Genomic DNA, 15,664 nt, shown 5'->3' with positions numbered 1-15,664 from the left:
GCCCAAAAAAAGCCCAAAGCCCAGTCCAAGCGGCCCATAGGAAAAATTGGGCTGGATTTGGGCTTGACATTCAGCCCATTTTTTAGCCCGGCCCGGCCCCAATTGTAAACCTATTGCAAATTTGCAATTAGTTCATAGTCCTTCATACGGTTGTAAATTGTGATGCATTGAAAGTTTGAAACAAAAACCCACAACTTACCAAGTCCCCATAAACTCTCCGTCTCTCCTTCTTCCTAAATTAACTCCCATCTTCAATTACCCTAACCCCCAAACTTCCTCATACATTTAACCGCTATATATGTCGATTATTTTGCACGATTTGCAGTGTTCATTGCAACTTCACCATCTACATCTTCATTTTCATATTCTCTTATTGTTGGATGATACAAATTCCCAAATTATACGATTGACAGGTATGTATCAATATATTTGAATCTGCAAGTCTAATGTTTAATTGTTTAGTAATCATGTACATCTTATTCAGTTTTTTGATGAATATCTTTATCTGGGTAGTTGTCTTTTGATATTTTGTTGGATTAGTAGGATTAATTATCTCTCTGTTAGATTAGTTACCTACTTGAATGTAATTTGGGTACACTAATTTTGCAGTCATCCAATGACAACTGAGAAAGACAGTCCGATGATGATTGATGTTGATGAAACTGACGACGAGTATATGGGTGACGATGTTGAAAACAATATTGAAGAAGGTGTTGAAGGGGTGACACAAGTTCAGCGAGCTTCTCTTACATCATTAACCATTGAATCACTTGCTTGTTATGAGGATTGGTTGCGTGCAAAGGACTTCTCTCTTAGTAAGTAATTTAATTATTTGTAACTTATTTACATATTTTTTCCACATAATCTATCTAATAGAGTTTTTATACTCATGTTTCTTTAAAGGGTCATTGGTCTTTGCTCCTATCCAAGATGACGACGATGATGATGAAGACGTTGAAGCTAAATGAAATTGCGTGTTTCTTCTTCTGTCATGCTACAACATCATGCTAATGCTGCCAAGTCTTTCTTAGCTTTGGGCTATTGTTATCTTGCTACCAGGAAATTCCTTTTTGTTTGGAGATAGGCTGACTGTCTCAATTGATATGCTACTGGCTGTAGTCTTTATACTCATGTTATCTAGATAAGTTTGGGTTCATTTGACTTGGAATAGTGGACTGGAATTTGCTAAAACGTTGTTTTAAGTCTTGGAAGTTGTATTGTAATCTCAAATTTTAGCAGTTATAAACTCCGATGTCTTTGATTTTGGATGTGCGCTCTTTTATATTTTTAAGGTGTCATGAGTCGTAAGGGCCAAAAAAGCCCGATTTAGCCCAAGGGCTTGTTTGAGCTCGCATGGGTTGGATTTGGGCTGAACAAACAGGCCCGTTGTTATGGCCCGGCCCAGCCCAGCCCCAATGCATGGGCTGTTTTAAGCATGTCAGCCCGGCCCAGGCCCTGTCAAGCCCGGCCCATGATCAGCTCTAGTTTTGAGTTGCCAAAAATGTTTCTTTAACCACTTTAATCACAAATTCTCATTGAAGACATGACATATCCGTCACAAGCTGAAGACGGATACCATTTTACCTCACAATGTACCCACTTTTTCTCTCTCTGCAACACTATTCATGTGGTCCCCTTTCTCCACTAACCCATTTTGTTACCATTTTATCTCACAAAATATCCGTCACAAATGGTAACCCGTCACAAGGGAGACCAATTGCACTTTAATGAACTCTGATTGGTTGAGTGTTTAAAAATGGATTAAAATTTAAATTTAAATTGATGTCATTTTGTACTTTGAACTCCCTCTGTCTCGATCATAACTATTTATTTTGACACAAAGATTAGAAAAATGAGAAAAATAATGAAAAATAAAGGAGCTCTTTTAAATGTCGACTTCTCCGCATTACATACCCATCTGTTCACTTGTATAAATTTACCAAATTAAAAATAGATAACAAATGAGTAATACACTGATACGCCTCAATTGTTAATACGCCTCAATTGAACGGGGCGGAGGGGAGTATTTGTTTATTTTGAGATCTGATGTGTATTGTCTTGTTTTAATTTAGTTTAGTTTATCTCGTTGGAATAACAAACAAATTTGAGATGTTAATATATTTTGTGTATACGAAGTACCAGTATCGTTGCCAAATACGAAGTATTGATAACTTTCGAGAAGGATAATGAGGAGTTGTGAATATAGTTTATCTTGTTGGGGAAAGCGGGGAGGGGTCCATGTGGGCCACCACACGGGTGGTTGTCGGCCATACATGGAGGCGAAGGAGGGGCGTCGTCGTTCGTGTGGTCGGTGGAGCAGAGGCAGATCTGTAGTGATTAGTTAGGTAGTCGATGGGGTCTGGATCTGAGGTTGGGGTGGTCCTGTGGTAGGCTAGTCTGAAAGGGGCGGGTATGGGAGTGACTCAGTTTGGCTAGTCTATCCGGTGTGGGCAGGGAAGTGACGCGGTGGTTTATTGGGTGGTAGCAGTTGATAGTTGGAGGAAGTTTAATGACGTGAACAAAATTGTAAAAAGAGATTTTGAAATGAGAAGGACAAAACGGTCAATTATGTACATGCTTGAATAAATCATGTACATGAAAGAGGAGCACCCTAAAAATTATATGAGATAATGTTTATTTTGCACATTATTAGATTGAAATACTTCTATTAGTGACACTTTAGTAATGTTAATATTTAGCTTTAATAGTAGAACTCATGAGAACCACCTTATTAAAGATAATTTCTTCATGAATTTAAAGCGAGATGATATAAATGAGCACAAATACTTGCGTAAGTTGGTCTTACACAAATTCATTGTAAAACAAATTTTGTAATAATTATTTTGACTAGTGTTACCATTATGTTTAAATTCGTTTTGTAATTGTGTAAAACCGTCTTATAACGACTCAAATTGACAAATGAGAGAGTGCTAGAGCACAAAATCTCATTGAAGACGGGCACTACCCGTCACAAGCTGAAGACGGATAGTACCTCTCTCACAATATGCAAGTGGCACTATCCATAGGGTGTTCTATTTGCCCCCTATTTGCCCTCCCACTTACCTTATTGTGAGAGGAACACTATCCGTCTTCAACTTATAACGGATAATACCCGTCACAAGCAAGACCAATTGCTACTAGAGTAGTAACACCCCCTTGTCACCTTATCTAAGAAAGAAAGGGGAGATAGCAACCAAAGTGTGATCACCAAAGAATGGCTCGTGTGATCCCCTCAACATTCTCTCTATACAACTCAAATGCTCCTTCATCTTTTCATCCACCGTTTTCAATTGTAATTACTTCTCCATTTTTCTCAACTAACCCTCGTTTGCAATGCAATGCAACCAAGAAACCCAGCTTTGTTGATCAAATTCTCGATTATATTCAAGGTCTACTCTTCACTTTAATTCTTTTATCCTTAATTTCCATTTTTCAAACCTTTACATTTGTTTTCTATATATATTATTATGTACATATATTAATTAATCTTATGTAATTTGTTATTTCCTCTGTCCCATCCCCAGTGAATAGTTTACGTTTACTTTATTTTGTGAGGGGACAATTAAGTTAATGTAAACTATTGACTAGGAAAAAGTATTTTACAAATATCAGGTGTATTAATTTATCGTATGTATAGTGGTGTAGTCCAATGACATGGTTTACGTTATGTTTTCGCTCTAGAATGATATTCATATTACCTTCATGCCAAATTTATTTATCGACTTATCGTCCCTTAATATCAGCTGCTTTTCTGGGTTTAAAGGACTAAAGAGGTCTTACCTTAATGGTTAAGACGGAGGTCTGGTCGAATTCCTCTCCCCTATATATTGTACTGGCCTTGCACCTCATTTGACACCAAAAAAAAATAAAATATCAACTGCTGTTTCTAATACTCCCTCCGTCTCGGTCATTTGTTGTCCTATTCCATTTTGAGGTGTCTCAGTCAATTGTTGTCCTTTCTATTTTAAGAATGAACTTGATGAACAGTTTGATTACACAATTTGGTCCACTTGTCATTTAGTAATTGACCTCCCCCCCCCCCTCTTTCCTTGGTTTTTGTGCCAAAACTAAAGGACAACAATTGACAGGACGGAGAGAGTAGATTTTTGCCAATTTTGGAGGAGTTACGGAGTGTAATTCTGTACTTTGCAGGAGGACCAAAATTAAGAAAATGGTATGGAGCACCTGAACTCCTTCCGAAAGACGGATCAGTAACCCAAGAAGAGGATGATCCTGGTACTACTAAGTACTAATACTATACATAAGCATGTACTTACAGTCTAAAACTATATACTGGTACTGGTATGAGCAGAGAGCTGTCTGACTGGCCCATGTTTCCCTTCCAACACATTGATGTTTTACCTTATGAACTTGAAAACAGACGTAGAAGACGCTAGGGATGCCGTATTGGTAACTGATGGAGACAGCGACATTGGCCAGGTATGATCAGCTAGCCATTGTCTATGTAGGCGAATTTTTGGCCGTTTTAAGTTCATCAACATAACATTTCATTGAAGAAACTAACACGTAGCGACTGTTACCCCCTATGGTTGAGCACTGACTGCTTTCAACCTTCGGATTGAAATGTTGAATAAAACTTACCCATCATTGACTGTTTTTGCTGTTGTTCTTGAGGGTTTGAATCTTAGCCCCTTTGATCAGGAAGAGATCCAAGTTCAGTTTCGTTTATAGAGAGAATCCGATCATTACCACTATTACCATAGTTCATGGTGACTACCATGAGTCCGTGACCATAACTGATAATAGTAATATTGGTTTCCTGTTTATTATCTCAATTCGATGTTTTGTTACCATGGATGAATTTTACATCTATCGATATACTCCGTAACTGATAACAGTAGCTTCCTGTGTCTCTCAATCCTATGTTCTGTTACAACGGATGAAGTCTAAGCCTTCTGATTTTAGCTTATTTAGATGGTGATTCTGTCTCTAATTGTCAAACGAGCCAAAGTGAAGGCACTAGTTAAAGATAGGCGGGCAGCCCTTGAAGCCTTCGGAACTTATGTTGAGGTACTTGCCTGATTATTTAAGACTCTCATCCTTCTGATTCCTGTCAAGACGTATTTGTCCAAAATTGCCTTCGAGGTTTTAACATGATCGCTGTCCGGTGGTTCAAATATGTACAGTCATTTTCCGGAGATGCAAATGATAAGACAGCTATTAAGAAAGTCTTGAAGGGTGTTCGTGCAGTTATATGCCCTAACGTATGTACATTGCATTCTGTTTTAGTTAATACCTGTAGCAGTAAAATATGTTGCCCTGAAAGGTTTTACTTTTCCGAGTACCTGTAGGCTGTAAAATCTGATCCCCTAAATTAATTTACTGTTCTACAGGAAGGTTTCCTATCCAAAGTCGGGAGCTTAAAAGGAGTACAACACGTTATTCTCTTATCGCAGGTATTTCTAGCTCGTCATGGTAGATTGCGTGGGAGAATGGCGGGAATTACTGAAATAACCCCGGCATGTCTGTTTGATAAGATCACAGTTATCTGTGTATAAAGGTGCTGATGGCATTCAAGCTTTAATGACTAGCACTGCAAGAAAGTTGGCTGAGCAAGATGAATCTACGCTGACGGCCTTAGGAGTTCCGTATACTATTATCAGAGCAGGTTCGTTGCTGAACTCCCCGGGCGGAACACAAGGGTTTAGCTTTCAAGAGGTATGCTTATACACACTCTTTTCAGAATAAGGTTCTTATTTACTCGGAGCTCCAAAACATTAGATAAAGTAAAAAGAAGAAAAATTGAAGCTTATTGACGGGCTGAAAGGTAAAGAGCGAACCTAATACCCCACTTGAGAAGTAATTCCTTAACGATCAGTGTACCTTGTTTCGTTGACAGGGTGTTATATTTGCTAATTCCGATGAAATTAATAGAAGCATTGGGAATAAAGATAACAAAACTGACGAGCATATCTTGTTTCATTGACAGGGTGTTGCAGCTAAGGGAAGTCTGAGCAAGGAAGACGCGTCCTTCATTTGTGTTGAGGCTCTCGAATCCATTCCAGACACTGGACTAATAATAGAGGTCAGTTTAACGAAAATACATTTATCTTAAATTCAGATGCACATGTTCCTTGTGCATACCGTAGATAGCATCACACAAGACAACACTAAACGGCATTTATTTTCTCAGAGATCTTCACCTTATTTTTCCGTTTCCAATGAAGTCAGAGAATCGATGATCTTTGATTCTGGAATATGTTGGAATGCAACAAAACTGCTCACTAAGCTATACACGCGTCTTATATGGATGGTTTGAAACTGTATATTTTTGTTTTGAACACAAAGGTAAGGCCGTGTATGTACACGACCTTGTTGACCTCGCAAGACTCTGGCTGTCTGGGGACCTTTGAGGCACTAGTTGCGCAAGCATTTATGTGTCAACTGTTTGCTTTGAATAATAGGTAGCAAATGGAGAAGAGAAGGTTTCAGACTGGAAACAATTTTTTGCAGAGCTCATGGAAAAACAGCGCAAAACCCAATGACGTTTCGCAGAAGCAGTTCTATGATCCATTTATTTGTAAATCTCTACGGTTTTTATTTTATTTTATTGTCGCTACTGATCTCTCACATTTATTTGATCACGTCAATACGCCTTATAATTTCCTGAGCTGATTACCTAAGTTATATTTAAACTCCGAAATAGCTGCTAAAAAACGCTTCAAAAAGCTCTTCCAGAGCAAACAGGCCAGTTGGCACAGCCGCTCAAGCCATGAAAGAATTTATAGCTCGACTACAATGTCAGGTCGTTAAGCAAAGTTAGTTTCATCCAGTCTTTCGGTCTCCTCATCTTGTATCTCACTACCTTCGCCATTTGTCACCTCGTGTTAGTTTAGGTATATAAAGAAGAAATAGGAGATAATTACGGGATAAAGAATCTCAAGTCTACACATTTTCGGCAAGGGACGAAACAAGAAACTTCCAAAGCAACATCAAATCTTTTCACAACTAAAAAAGGCAAAATATATATCACAACAAGGTTACTATATCTTCTCACACCCATTCTCCCTCGTATAAGAATTACCGGTACAATTCCTAGCGCTCTGCTACTGTACAACATACATGATTTGACAGCATGAGCAAAATAACTTAATGAAAAAAAAAACAGAAAAAAAAAAACAGGAGAACAAAATGGATAAATCAAAACTCTCCTTCGCCACCGTTTGTTTTTTCATCGACACCGTTGGCTAACAAATCCCGCTGCAAGCCATTTTGGTTGCACCAACACAAAAACTCAGGAAGTGGTCCATCTTCACCAAGAACCCATGGATGTTCAGCAACAACCTCTAGTGTCATCCTCTGTTTCGGGTCTGCCACGGATTTAAAAATTCAAAATCAAAAGGGAAACAAGGCCAAGAATAAAACAAACTAGGTAGTATAGAACCCAAAATTCTGTGCACCCCAACCCTACCTGTGACGGTAACCGATAAGGCGATAATCAATACAATCCAATGTGTCCCACTCAAACCCGAATTGGAATCGACCTATGGTGACCCGTGACTGATGACAAGATGATCACCCTATTCAAAATCAACTGGTCTCAACTGCCACAGTGCCACTTATAGATAACCTTATACTCCCACCGTCCCGGTCATTTGTTTACCTTTGGTTTTGACACAAAGACCAAGGAGAGGGGAAGACATGTTATTGAGTGACAAGTGGACAATGAGTTATGTGGATAACCAAACTACCCTTCAAAAATATTCCCAATATAGAAAGGTAAACAAATGACCGAGACACCCATAAATGGAATAGCTAAACAAATGACCGGGACGGAGTGAGTATTACTCAAAAAAGACATGAGTTCATTACCTTTGCAAAGAAGCCCCTCTAGCAAATTTCTGAGTTGTGGATTAATATTGTCAGGGAGATTCAGTGGATCATTAACAATCTGCACAATAAGAGAATGTCAGATATACAAAAAACAAAAACAAAAGCTACAAAGATATAAAGTGGCACAAGGTATTGGGGTAACTAGACTATGAGCAGAAATCAGACCTTGTCATAGGTATCTTGCAGTGTCTCTCCAATGAAAGGAAAGCTGCCCATTATCATACAGTGTAATGTGATTCCCACTGCCCATGTGTCAGCCGCTTTCCCACGATAAGATATACCTGTTTGTTCAAGGAGAGCCAAATGGTTATAGGAATCTTCACGAGGCACTACCAAAATAATTCAACATGGTCGATGGACAATAACTCACCTAAGCAACATTCGGGAGCAGTTATAACGGGTGTACCAGGAGAGCGCCTTAGCTCATCATTATCACCCTGAAGGCAAAATTAGCAATGATAAGAGAAAGCAATCAAAGGAACAAAACAAAAATGATTATTAAATGTGTACCCGTAAATTGTGGGGTAAGGGAGGGTTGGGTGCACGCGGTCGTACCCCTGTGTTGCTAACAAACACAGGCAAATTGTCATCAAACTATTACTCTGGAATAAGAAACTCTTTTTTATGTCTTGAGATAACAATTTGATAATTTACTGTTCTCAAGAAACTCTTTGAAAAACATGACAACCTCGATTTCATCACTTTCCTCTTGCTATCAGAAAGTCTTATCTAAAAAGAACGACCATGGTCAACTCGGATCACACATTGATAGTTTGATACCGACAGTTTTGTCTAGAAAAATCATTCAAATTTAAAAAAGAACGGCATTTAATAGATTTTTTTTCTTTCTGTGAGGAGAATATTATATTCTTTAGTTTCATACGCAATAATATCAGATAGCACACTAAATAACAAATGTACGACCGAAACTACTTATTAAAAGTCATCTCCAGCAGAAATATATTTGGCAGTAACTACATTACCTCAAATACTTGGCTGACACTAAAGTCTGCTATCTTCACAGTGCCATTTCGAGTAACCAAAAGATTCTGCGGCTTTATATCCATATGCACTATATTCTGTTTGTAAAAGGAAAAAAATGACCTGTAATGATCTCAATCATCATATAAATGCTAACCACCATGCACACATCAAGGTGAAAAAGAAAACTCAGTCGAGGACAAGAAGTCAAGAACACAACCACAGAATCTTAAATTCATATGCACTATACTCTGAATTTCTGATTGTAAAAGGAAAAAAAATGACCCGTAATGATCTCAATCATCATACAAATGCTAACCGCCACACACAGTCGCATACATCAAGGTGAAAAAGAAAACTGAGGCCAGGAATTCTAGAACACAATCACAGAATCTTATAGAGTTAATTTTGGATTGATCATGAAAAAAGCTATTGAAAGAACCAAAGGCTGTCAACGAAAAACATATGAGGGACAAAAACCCACAAAAAAAGTCACATAGAAGAGAAAGAGGAGAGGGGGTTGGGGTTGGGAGGTCATGCGATTTTAATCTTCGAACAATTACCAGAAACTATGGGAGCTTAAGGATGTAATGTCCACAAACAAACTAGCACCTCTGAAAAATCTTCTACGCCTTGCTGGATACCAAAATACGAGGGAAGGGAAGGGGAGGGGGGAATGGAGGAGGTGAATTTCCCTCCAAAGTTTTCCTTTGTTGGAAGGGAAATAATTTGGCTTGGAGAAGGGAAAATGGAGGGTTCCAATTCCCTCTACCTCCATTTTGTTAACCAAACAAAGGATTTTTCATCCCTCCAAATCCCCCAATCAAAACACGCCCCTAAAGATTTCTAATTGTTTCATAAACTTCACCAAAACCCACATTTGATTTGACCAATGAGAATATGATTTAGTTAGTCGGACCAAAAACATAAAAAAAATGAATTTTGAATTGCATATCTATCGTCTGAATGTGAAAAATCATTTGGAATAATAGTATTTCACCTCCCAAATACAGAAATAAGGACATTTTACCAGACCAACTACAATCGCATCAACTATGGGCAGGAAAGAACAGTTGTTCAATCACACAACTTTATGTATAGCAATGGACACATTTGCTTTAAGATACCAGTTTCTTATTGAAGATGATTACTCCACGATATAGACGTACAGGTAACAGATTCGTGAGTAAGTTACCTACGTGGCAAAAAAAAACTTTTTGAGGAAAGGGGGCTCTGCTAAAGGCAGTATCACGGCTCCACAACCAATGATAGCACATTAAATTGCTAAAAGGACCAAATCCGTTCCACCTATGTATTCTGAGAGTGAAGTTCATTATAATAGTGTTAAAGGAACTTACATGTGAATGAAGATACATTAGACCAGAAACAATATCGCGCAGATATTTTCTAGCAGTAGCTTCTCCTAAACCACCTTGTGGACCAGCACCCTCGTGGTCCCATTTCTCCTCAACATACTCGAGAACTAAATAGAAGAACAGTATCAGTAACAAGGGTCGCCAGGCTAAATAACAATAGTTTTCCAAAGTCAAACATGTAAATCATAGCAAGGGGAATTGATTAAGTGGTAGTCAGAATACCCATATAGAAGTGATCAGTGTCTGGGTCATCAATCACCTCAATGAGATTGACTATGTTAGGGTGGCTCACAATTTTCATAATTAGTACCTGCATGCAATTGGAATAACTGAAAATAAGTAGCTAATAATATTAATAGCCCGATGACCAAAAAGAGTCGTGCTCCATGGCGACTGCCATATAAAGCTTATCACATATACGAACCATATCACATATACGAACCAAAGGAAAAAGTAAGATGCTTTAGCGACGACATTTATTGTGTGTTTGACCTAGCTTTTCAAAATGTTCTTTGTTTAAAGAACACAAATTGGCCAAATACACAATTATTTAAAAGTTAAAAGTAGTTTCTTAAAAGCTCAAAAACCATCTTTTTCCCCTTTAAAAATAGAAGCACCATTTTGGTGTTTCTAGTTTTTGAAAACCAATTTTAGAAAATTAAGCTTGAGAAACAAAAGCTCAATTTTAACAAATTAGGCCAAACATGCTCTAAACAAGCATGAAGGACACTTTAAAACGACCACATCAGTGCGCGGCAATAGCTTCTACTTTTAAAGTGTTAGGAAGAAAAATCATATGAGAAGTTCATACGTATCGAGAGTAAAGGAAATGCTATTGTAACAGGATACTTCTTAGGTACTGGAACAAAATTTAACTTCGGTACAAGACAATTTCCAAAAATTACGTACCTCCCGTAGAACATCTGTCATAGCAGTTTCTGAGGGTGCAACCCGTTGCTTTAGCAAATGGGACTTGTGGAATGCCTGCATAAATGTAGCATCACTCTAGCAGGTCAGTAAGATAACTCACCAAAAACTGAAACAATTTAAATGCTCAACAGACGCATGGAGTAATTTTATAGCAAGGTGAGTTCGTCCCATTATCCTCACCCTCATTTACCAACGTATCATTTAGAACATGCTGAACAGTATCGTTTAGAATGGAGAACTAAATCATTGAATCCTTAATCATCTTTACGGGAACATGCTTAACATGTGACATGCCTGTCTCTGGACATATTATATACGAAAATCTGACATACTAAGGCAGACTTAATCCCAAGATCGAAGTTGGCTCAGAGCATCATAGACGAATTTTAGCTGCCTCAACTTGAGACTCGTGAATAGTGAAATGTGAGCGGAAAAATGGGTGCTACATATAGTCGTAGAGACTAGCTGTGTTACTCCGACACGGCAGGTCAGTCGCATGTCGGAGACGACACGGTGGCCGACACAACAAGTGACACGTGTCTGACACGTCCTTGATAGACATGAGACTGACACGGATGAGAAGGCAACTTACATGCCGATTAGGTTAAAGGCTTCACTGAAATATGACCATTATGAAGCTTAGATCTGGGCTTGATGTCGCAGAGGAATGAGGTTTGCAGGGGGTAAGGAGAAGAAGAAGAGCATTCATTTATTTTTAATTTAATGTGGAAGATGAAGAGTGGGAGAAGAAGTGTGAACAGGTGCACCGAACAAAAAGAAGAAGAAAAGTTGAGATTTTTTATTATTATTAATTAGTTTAGTTCACAGTTTTCAAGGGTACTTTCTTTCCCCATATACAAGTTGTGTAAACAGTAAACGCCACTGCATTTTTACTTTGAAATTTGAACACAATTTAATTTATTTTTATTTTCATACAAACTTTGTGTTTTTTATTTTTATTTTATTTTCTTTATAAAAAAAGTTGTAGGATTAGAAACAAATTTTGCCGTGTCGTGTCGTGTCTATTATGTTGGTCAAGACACGCCGACACCGTTGCCTGTGTCGGCGTGTCCTACAAATTCAGGAATTTCGTGTCGGACACCGACACGTGTCGGCGTGTCTAAGAAACACAGGTAGAGAGTTTTTGAGTCTTTAAGGGGTAAAGTGGAAAAATATGAGTGTTCGGACTGAGTCAAAAAAAAAATTATATATCAAATCTTAAGACTCATTTAGGGTCTGGGAATAAAGATAGTAACAACATAAGATAAAGATGGAAAAACACCTTAATTGCGTAATTTATCCCATCTATGCTGCTCCGATACAGAACCTGTCACATTGTAGACAGATGTAACCTGGAAAATTTTATATTACTAAGCCACCAATAACACAAAGTACACTAATATATAGCTCACCACTTTGGCATAACTCCCAGAGCCAATTTTACACTCTCGAACGTACTCATTTATCATCTTATTTCCATTTTCATCCTGAAAATGCAAAAAGCCGAATTAAACTGCGGCAAACACCAGAAGGCAAAAACGAATAAAGAAGGAGGTAAATGATCACGATTCGACGGATATTTTCACTTTATGCGTAATCAGAACAAATACAGCCATTTACACTATCAAACATGGCAGTTGACATCTTTCAGACACAACAAGGTATAAGAAGTAAAAGGTATGAACACAATATTTTAAATAAATTTAGAGAGGCAAAACAGCAAAAGTAGCACGACAAAGACATTATTCCAGAAAAACAAGGAGAAAGAAGCAACCTAAATACTCCAAAAGCAGACAAGTTTGCTACACAGAAAAGGAAAATTATAATGGTAAATCAACAGACATAGTGAAAAAAACAAATGATAACGGAGAGTACAACGTTTCCAAATCAGATTCATGCAGTTCAAAATGCAACTGCATCAAGTACAAAACAGGATAAAACGTGGCTTGAGATGGCACTGCCAGGCAAAAGAATTCTACAGCAACAATGCACATTGTACTCTCAAACTAAATGCATTATTGACTCACGAATCCCAATCTGAGATCATATTGTCCCATCTAATGTGCACTCAATCGTCAATACTGCTATAAATCGACAGAAGAACAATCAACACAATAAATGTTAACATGATAACAATGTAGAAGGGTGGAATAGATCGAAATGACTCGCTAAAATGGTTACGCCTCTGCTTATTGTGAAGAACAAATAATGCAATACCCAACCCAACTTTCATCAAGGGTCATCCAAAACCAAACCCTATTTGTTGTTAGCACATGGGCAAGCCTCCATACACTGAAATCAAACCCCATTACCCCATCGTTTGCAGAGCCTCTGAACTGGAGTACTTTTTGAGTTGTTAAAAAAACATTATAAAAGGAACAAACAGCAGCAAAGTTTCACAAAAACACCACTAAGAATAACTTGATAGCGTCTAAATTTCCCAAGCTATTATTATACAATCTATTTCCCGAGTAAACCCCACATAAAAAATAAACTTTCCATTCACATTCAATCAATTTAATCTCTAGTCAATACTACCATTGGCAACAACAAATATTCAACAACAACAAAAACAGAGACAATGATCACCTCAGATCGAACTAATTTGCAAGTTTCCTTGACTTGAAATTGCCTACAAATCAACCCATTCTTGATCTTGAAACTGAGAACCTCTTCAGACCGTTTAGCTGTGCTGGGCATATCACTGTCATCTCCTTGAGTCATACTAGTAGACTCTCCATTATACAGCCTATCGTTGTCTTCGTCTTCGTCTTCTTCCTCCTCTTCCTCTTCCACTATCCCCGGCCTCAGCAACTTTTCTCGGGACATCCCGCCCGCAAACCCACCCCATCGAAATCTCGGCCTTGCAATCGCTTTGTGCCTCCTCGAGAACCCAAAGCAACCAAAGCAGCCCATCTCCATCAGTCTACAATTTACAGTACACACAATTTTAACATATAATTCAATTAATCGCATTTCATCATCATAAAATAACATCATATCCATATAAAACAGCAAAATTAGGGTCAGTTAGTCAATAATACTGAATAAACATCAAACATAAAAAACCTGAAACCGATAAAACTATACACAGAATTTCAACAATTCAATCTCATTACTTCATCATACAATAACCTCGCCTTCATATACATTGCATCAGCAAAACTACGTTTAGTTAGTCGACAAACTGGATAAACATTAAACACGATAAGCTGAAAGATAACAATAGAAACAGAATTTCATCTATTAAATCTCATTACTTCATCATACTGTAACACCGCATTAATATACATTACATCAGCATAGTTAGGATTAGTTAGTGGAGAAATTCACATAATAAAGCGGAAATCAATAAAAATATACTCAGAACTTCAACGATTCAATCTCATTACTTCGAGACATGAATTACATCGCATTCATAAACTTTACGTCCGCAAAATTAGGTTTACTAGGTCGAGAATTTGCATAAACATTAAACATAATAAGCTGAAATCTACAATTCAATCGCATTACTTCATTATACAATAACATCCCATCCATATACACTACATCAGCATAATTAGCGTTACTTATGTGATAAATTACATAAAACTCTACAACTGATAAAAAATCAATTTCAAAACGAATTGGGGAGGAACAAAGAAGCGTTTCAATCTCATTACTTCGACATACAATAACATGACATTCATATACATATCGACATAATTAGGGTTACTTACACAACAAATTGCATAAAATTAACCATAATTTACTAAAATTGGGACGAAAAAAGCGATTTTCAATCGAATTGGGGAAGAACAAAGAAGTATACCTGCAATCAAATCGTCATGATATAGAATTGAATTCGATGAAGAACATCTAGGATCGACGAAATTGAGGTTAAAGGGGATGCGAAGAATAAAAAGAGAGGATCTTGCGATTGTATCAAGAATCTAGGGTTTCGTAGATCAGAATTTCGCAAGAGAGAGAATTTGGGGCGACTTGCGAGTTACAACAGTGGTATTCGACGTAGACTTCAATCGTAAATTTAAGGAAATTACAAATAAACACGTATTTATGTATTTTACAAATTACCACCACGTATTTACGATTTTATCAGTGATGATTCATGCGCAGGCTAGCGTATTTCCTTTACATGTTGATTGTCGTTAAACCTAAAACGATTGTTGTTGTACTCAATTGATGGTTAAATCGTGTTTAAACCAAATTACTTAAATATCTTGATTGTTGACGTTTTATGCGCAAGTTAATATCCGATTTTTTTTATTACTACTATTCCTCCTCCCCTTACTCCTCATACTACTCGCCTTTTTCCTCCCACCCTTTACTACTCCTCCTTGTTCAGTCATCCTCTTTCCCCTACCTTTCTTTCTCTCTTGTCCTCCTTTTTCCTTCCTTACCTTCTCTCCGACGTCCACCTCCGTCTTCCCCCTCTTCCTCCACGTTATTTCATAATACTCCTCTTCCGCTCTATAGCTATTCATCCTTATATTTACCTTTTTCGTTCTCTTCCTCATCCTTTC

At 37.7% G+C, this 15,664-nt stretch overlaps 2 protein-coding genes across 3 annotated transcripts; one reads left to right on the top strand and one right to left on the bottom strand.

The window, feature by feature from the left end:
• Positions 1-3,156: 3,156 nt before the first annotated feature.
• Positions 3,157-6,636, top strand: LOC141622754 (uncharacterized). 2 transcript variants are annotated; one of them, XM_074438750.1, is made up of 9 exons: positions 3,157-3,389; positions 4,153-4,236; positions 4,382-4,440; positions 4,936-5,031; positions 5,148-5,225; positions 5,355-5,417; positions 5,506-5,679; positions 5,951-6,046; positions 6,426-6,636. In XM_074438750.1, exons 1-9 carry the CDS (start codon positions 3,215-3,217, stop codon positions 6,504-6,506), a joined length of 906 nt encoding a protein of 301 aa, XP_074294851.1. In that variant the 5' UTR covers positions 3,157-3,214; the 3' UTR covers positions 6,507-6,636. The 2 variants fall into 2 exon arrangements, with proteins under 2 accessions (XP_074294851.1, XP_074294852.1); XM_074438751.1 differs by having other exon boundaries at positions 3,207-3,389; positions 4,089-4,236.
• Positions 6,637-6,940: 304 nt separating this feature from the next.
• LOC141622751 (serine/threonine-protein kinase GRIK2-like) lies at positions 6,941-15,155 on the bottom strand. The gene is made up of 12 exons (XM_074438748.1): positions 14,953-15,155; positions 13,731-14,067; positions 12,554-12,628; positions 12,424-12,468; positions 11,121-11,195; positions 10,434-10,521; positions 10,194-10,318; positions 8,838-8,933; positions 8,225-8,291; positions 8,020-8,135; positions 7,834-7,912; positions 6,941-7,331 (listed from the first exon to the last, which is right to left on the bottom strand). Exons 2-12 carry the CDS (start codon positions 14,061-14,063, stop codon positions 7,162-7,164), a joined length of 1,269 nt encoding a protein of 422 aa, XP_074294849.1. The 5' UTR covers positions 14,064-14,067; positions 14,953-15,155; the 3' UTR covers positions 6,941-7,161.
• Positions 15,156-15,664: the final 509 nt, after the last annotated feature.

The sequence above is a fragment of the Silene latifolia genome, chromosome X (genome assembly GCF_048544455.1).
Source record: "Silene latifolia isolate original U9 population chromosome X, ASM4854445v1, whole genome shotgun sequence".
NCBI lineage: Eukaryota > Viridiplantae > Streptophyta > Magnoliopsida > Caryophyllales > Caryophyllaceae > Silene > Silene latifolia.
This window is presented reverse-complemented; position numbering and strand designations above follow the sequence as displayed.

What these genes read in the sequence shown, in the direction of transcription:
- LOC141622754 (XM_074438750.1), top strand. Translation starts at nt 3,215, where the DNA reads ATGGCTCGTGTGATCCCCTCAACATTCTCTCTATACAACTCAAATGCT. An exon ending in ACGTTATTCTCTTATCGCAG is followed by an intron (nt 5,418 to 5,505) that starts GTATTTCTAGCT and finishes ATAAGATCACAG; the next exon opens with TTATCTGTGTATAAAGGTGC. An exon ending in ACACTGGACTAATAATAGAG is followed by an intron (nt 6,047 to 6,425) that starts GTCAGTTTAACG and finishes TTTGAATAATAG; the next exon opens with GTAGCAAATGGAGAAGAGAA.
- LOC141622751 (XM_074438748.1), bottom strand. Translation starts at nt 14,063, where the DNA reads ATGGAGATGGGCTGCTTTGGTTGCTTTGGGTTCTCGAGGAGGCACAAA. An exon ending in TGACAGATGTTCTACGGGAG is followed by an intron (nt 10,522 to 11,120) that starts GTACGTAATTTT and finishes AATTGCATGCAG; the next exon opens with GTACTAATTATGAAAATTGT. An exon ending in TGCTCCCGAATGTTGCTTAG is followed by an intron (nt 8,136 to 8,224) that starts GTGAGTTATTGT and finishes TTGAACAAACAG; the next exon opens with GTATATCTTATCGTGGGAAA.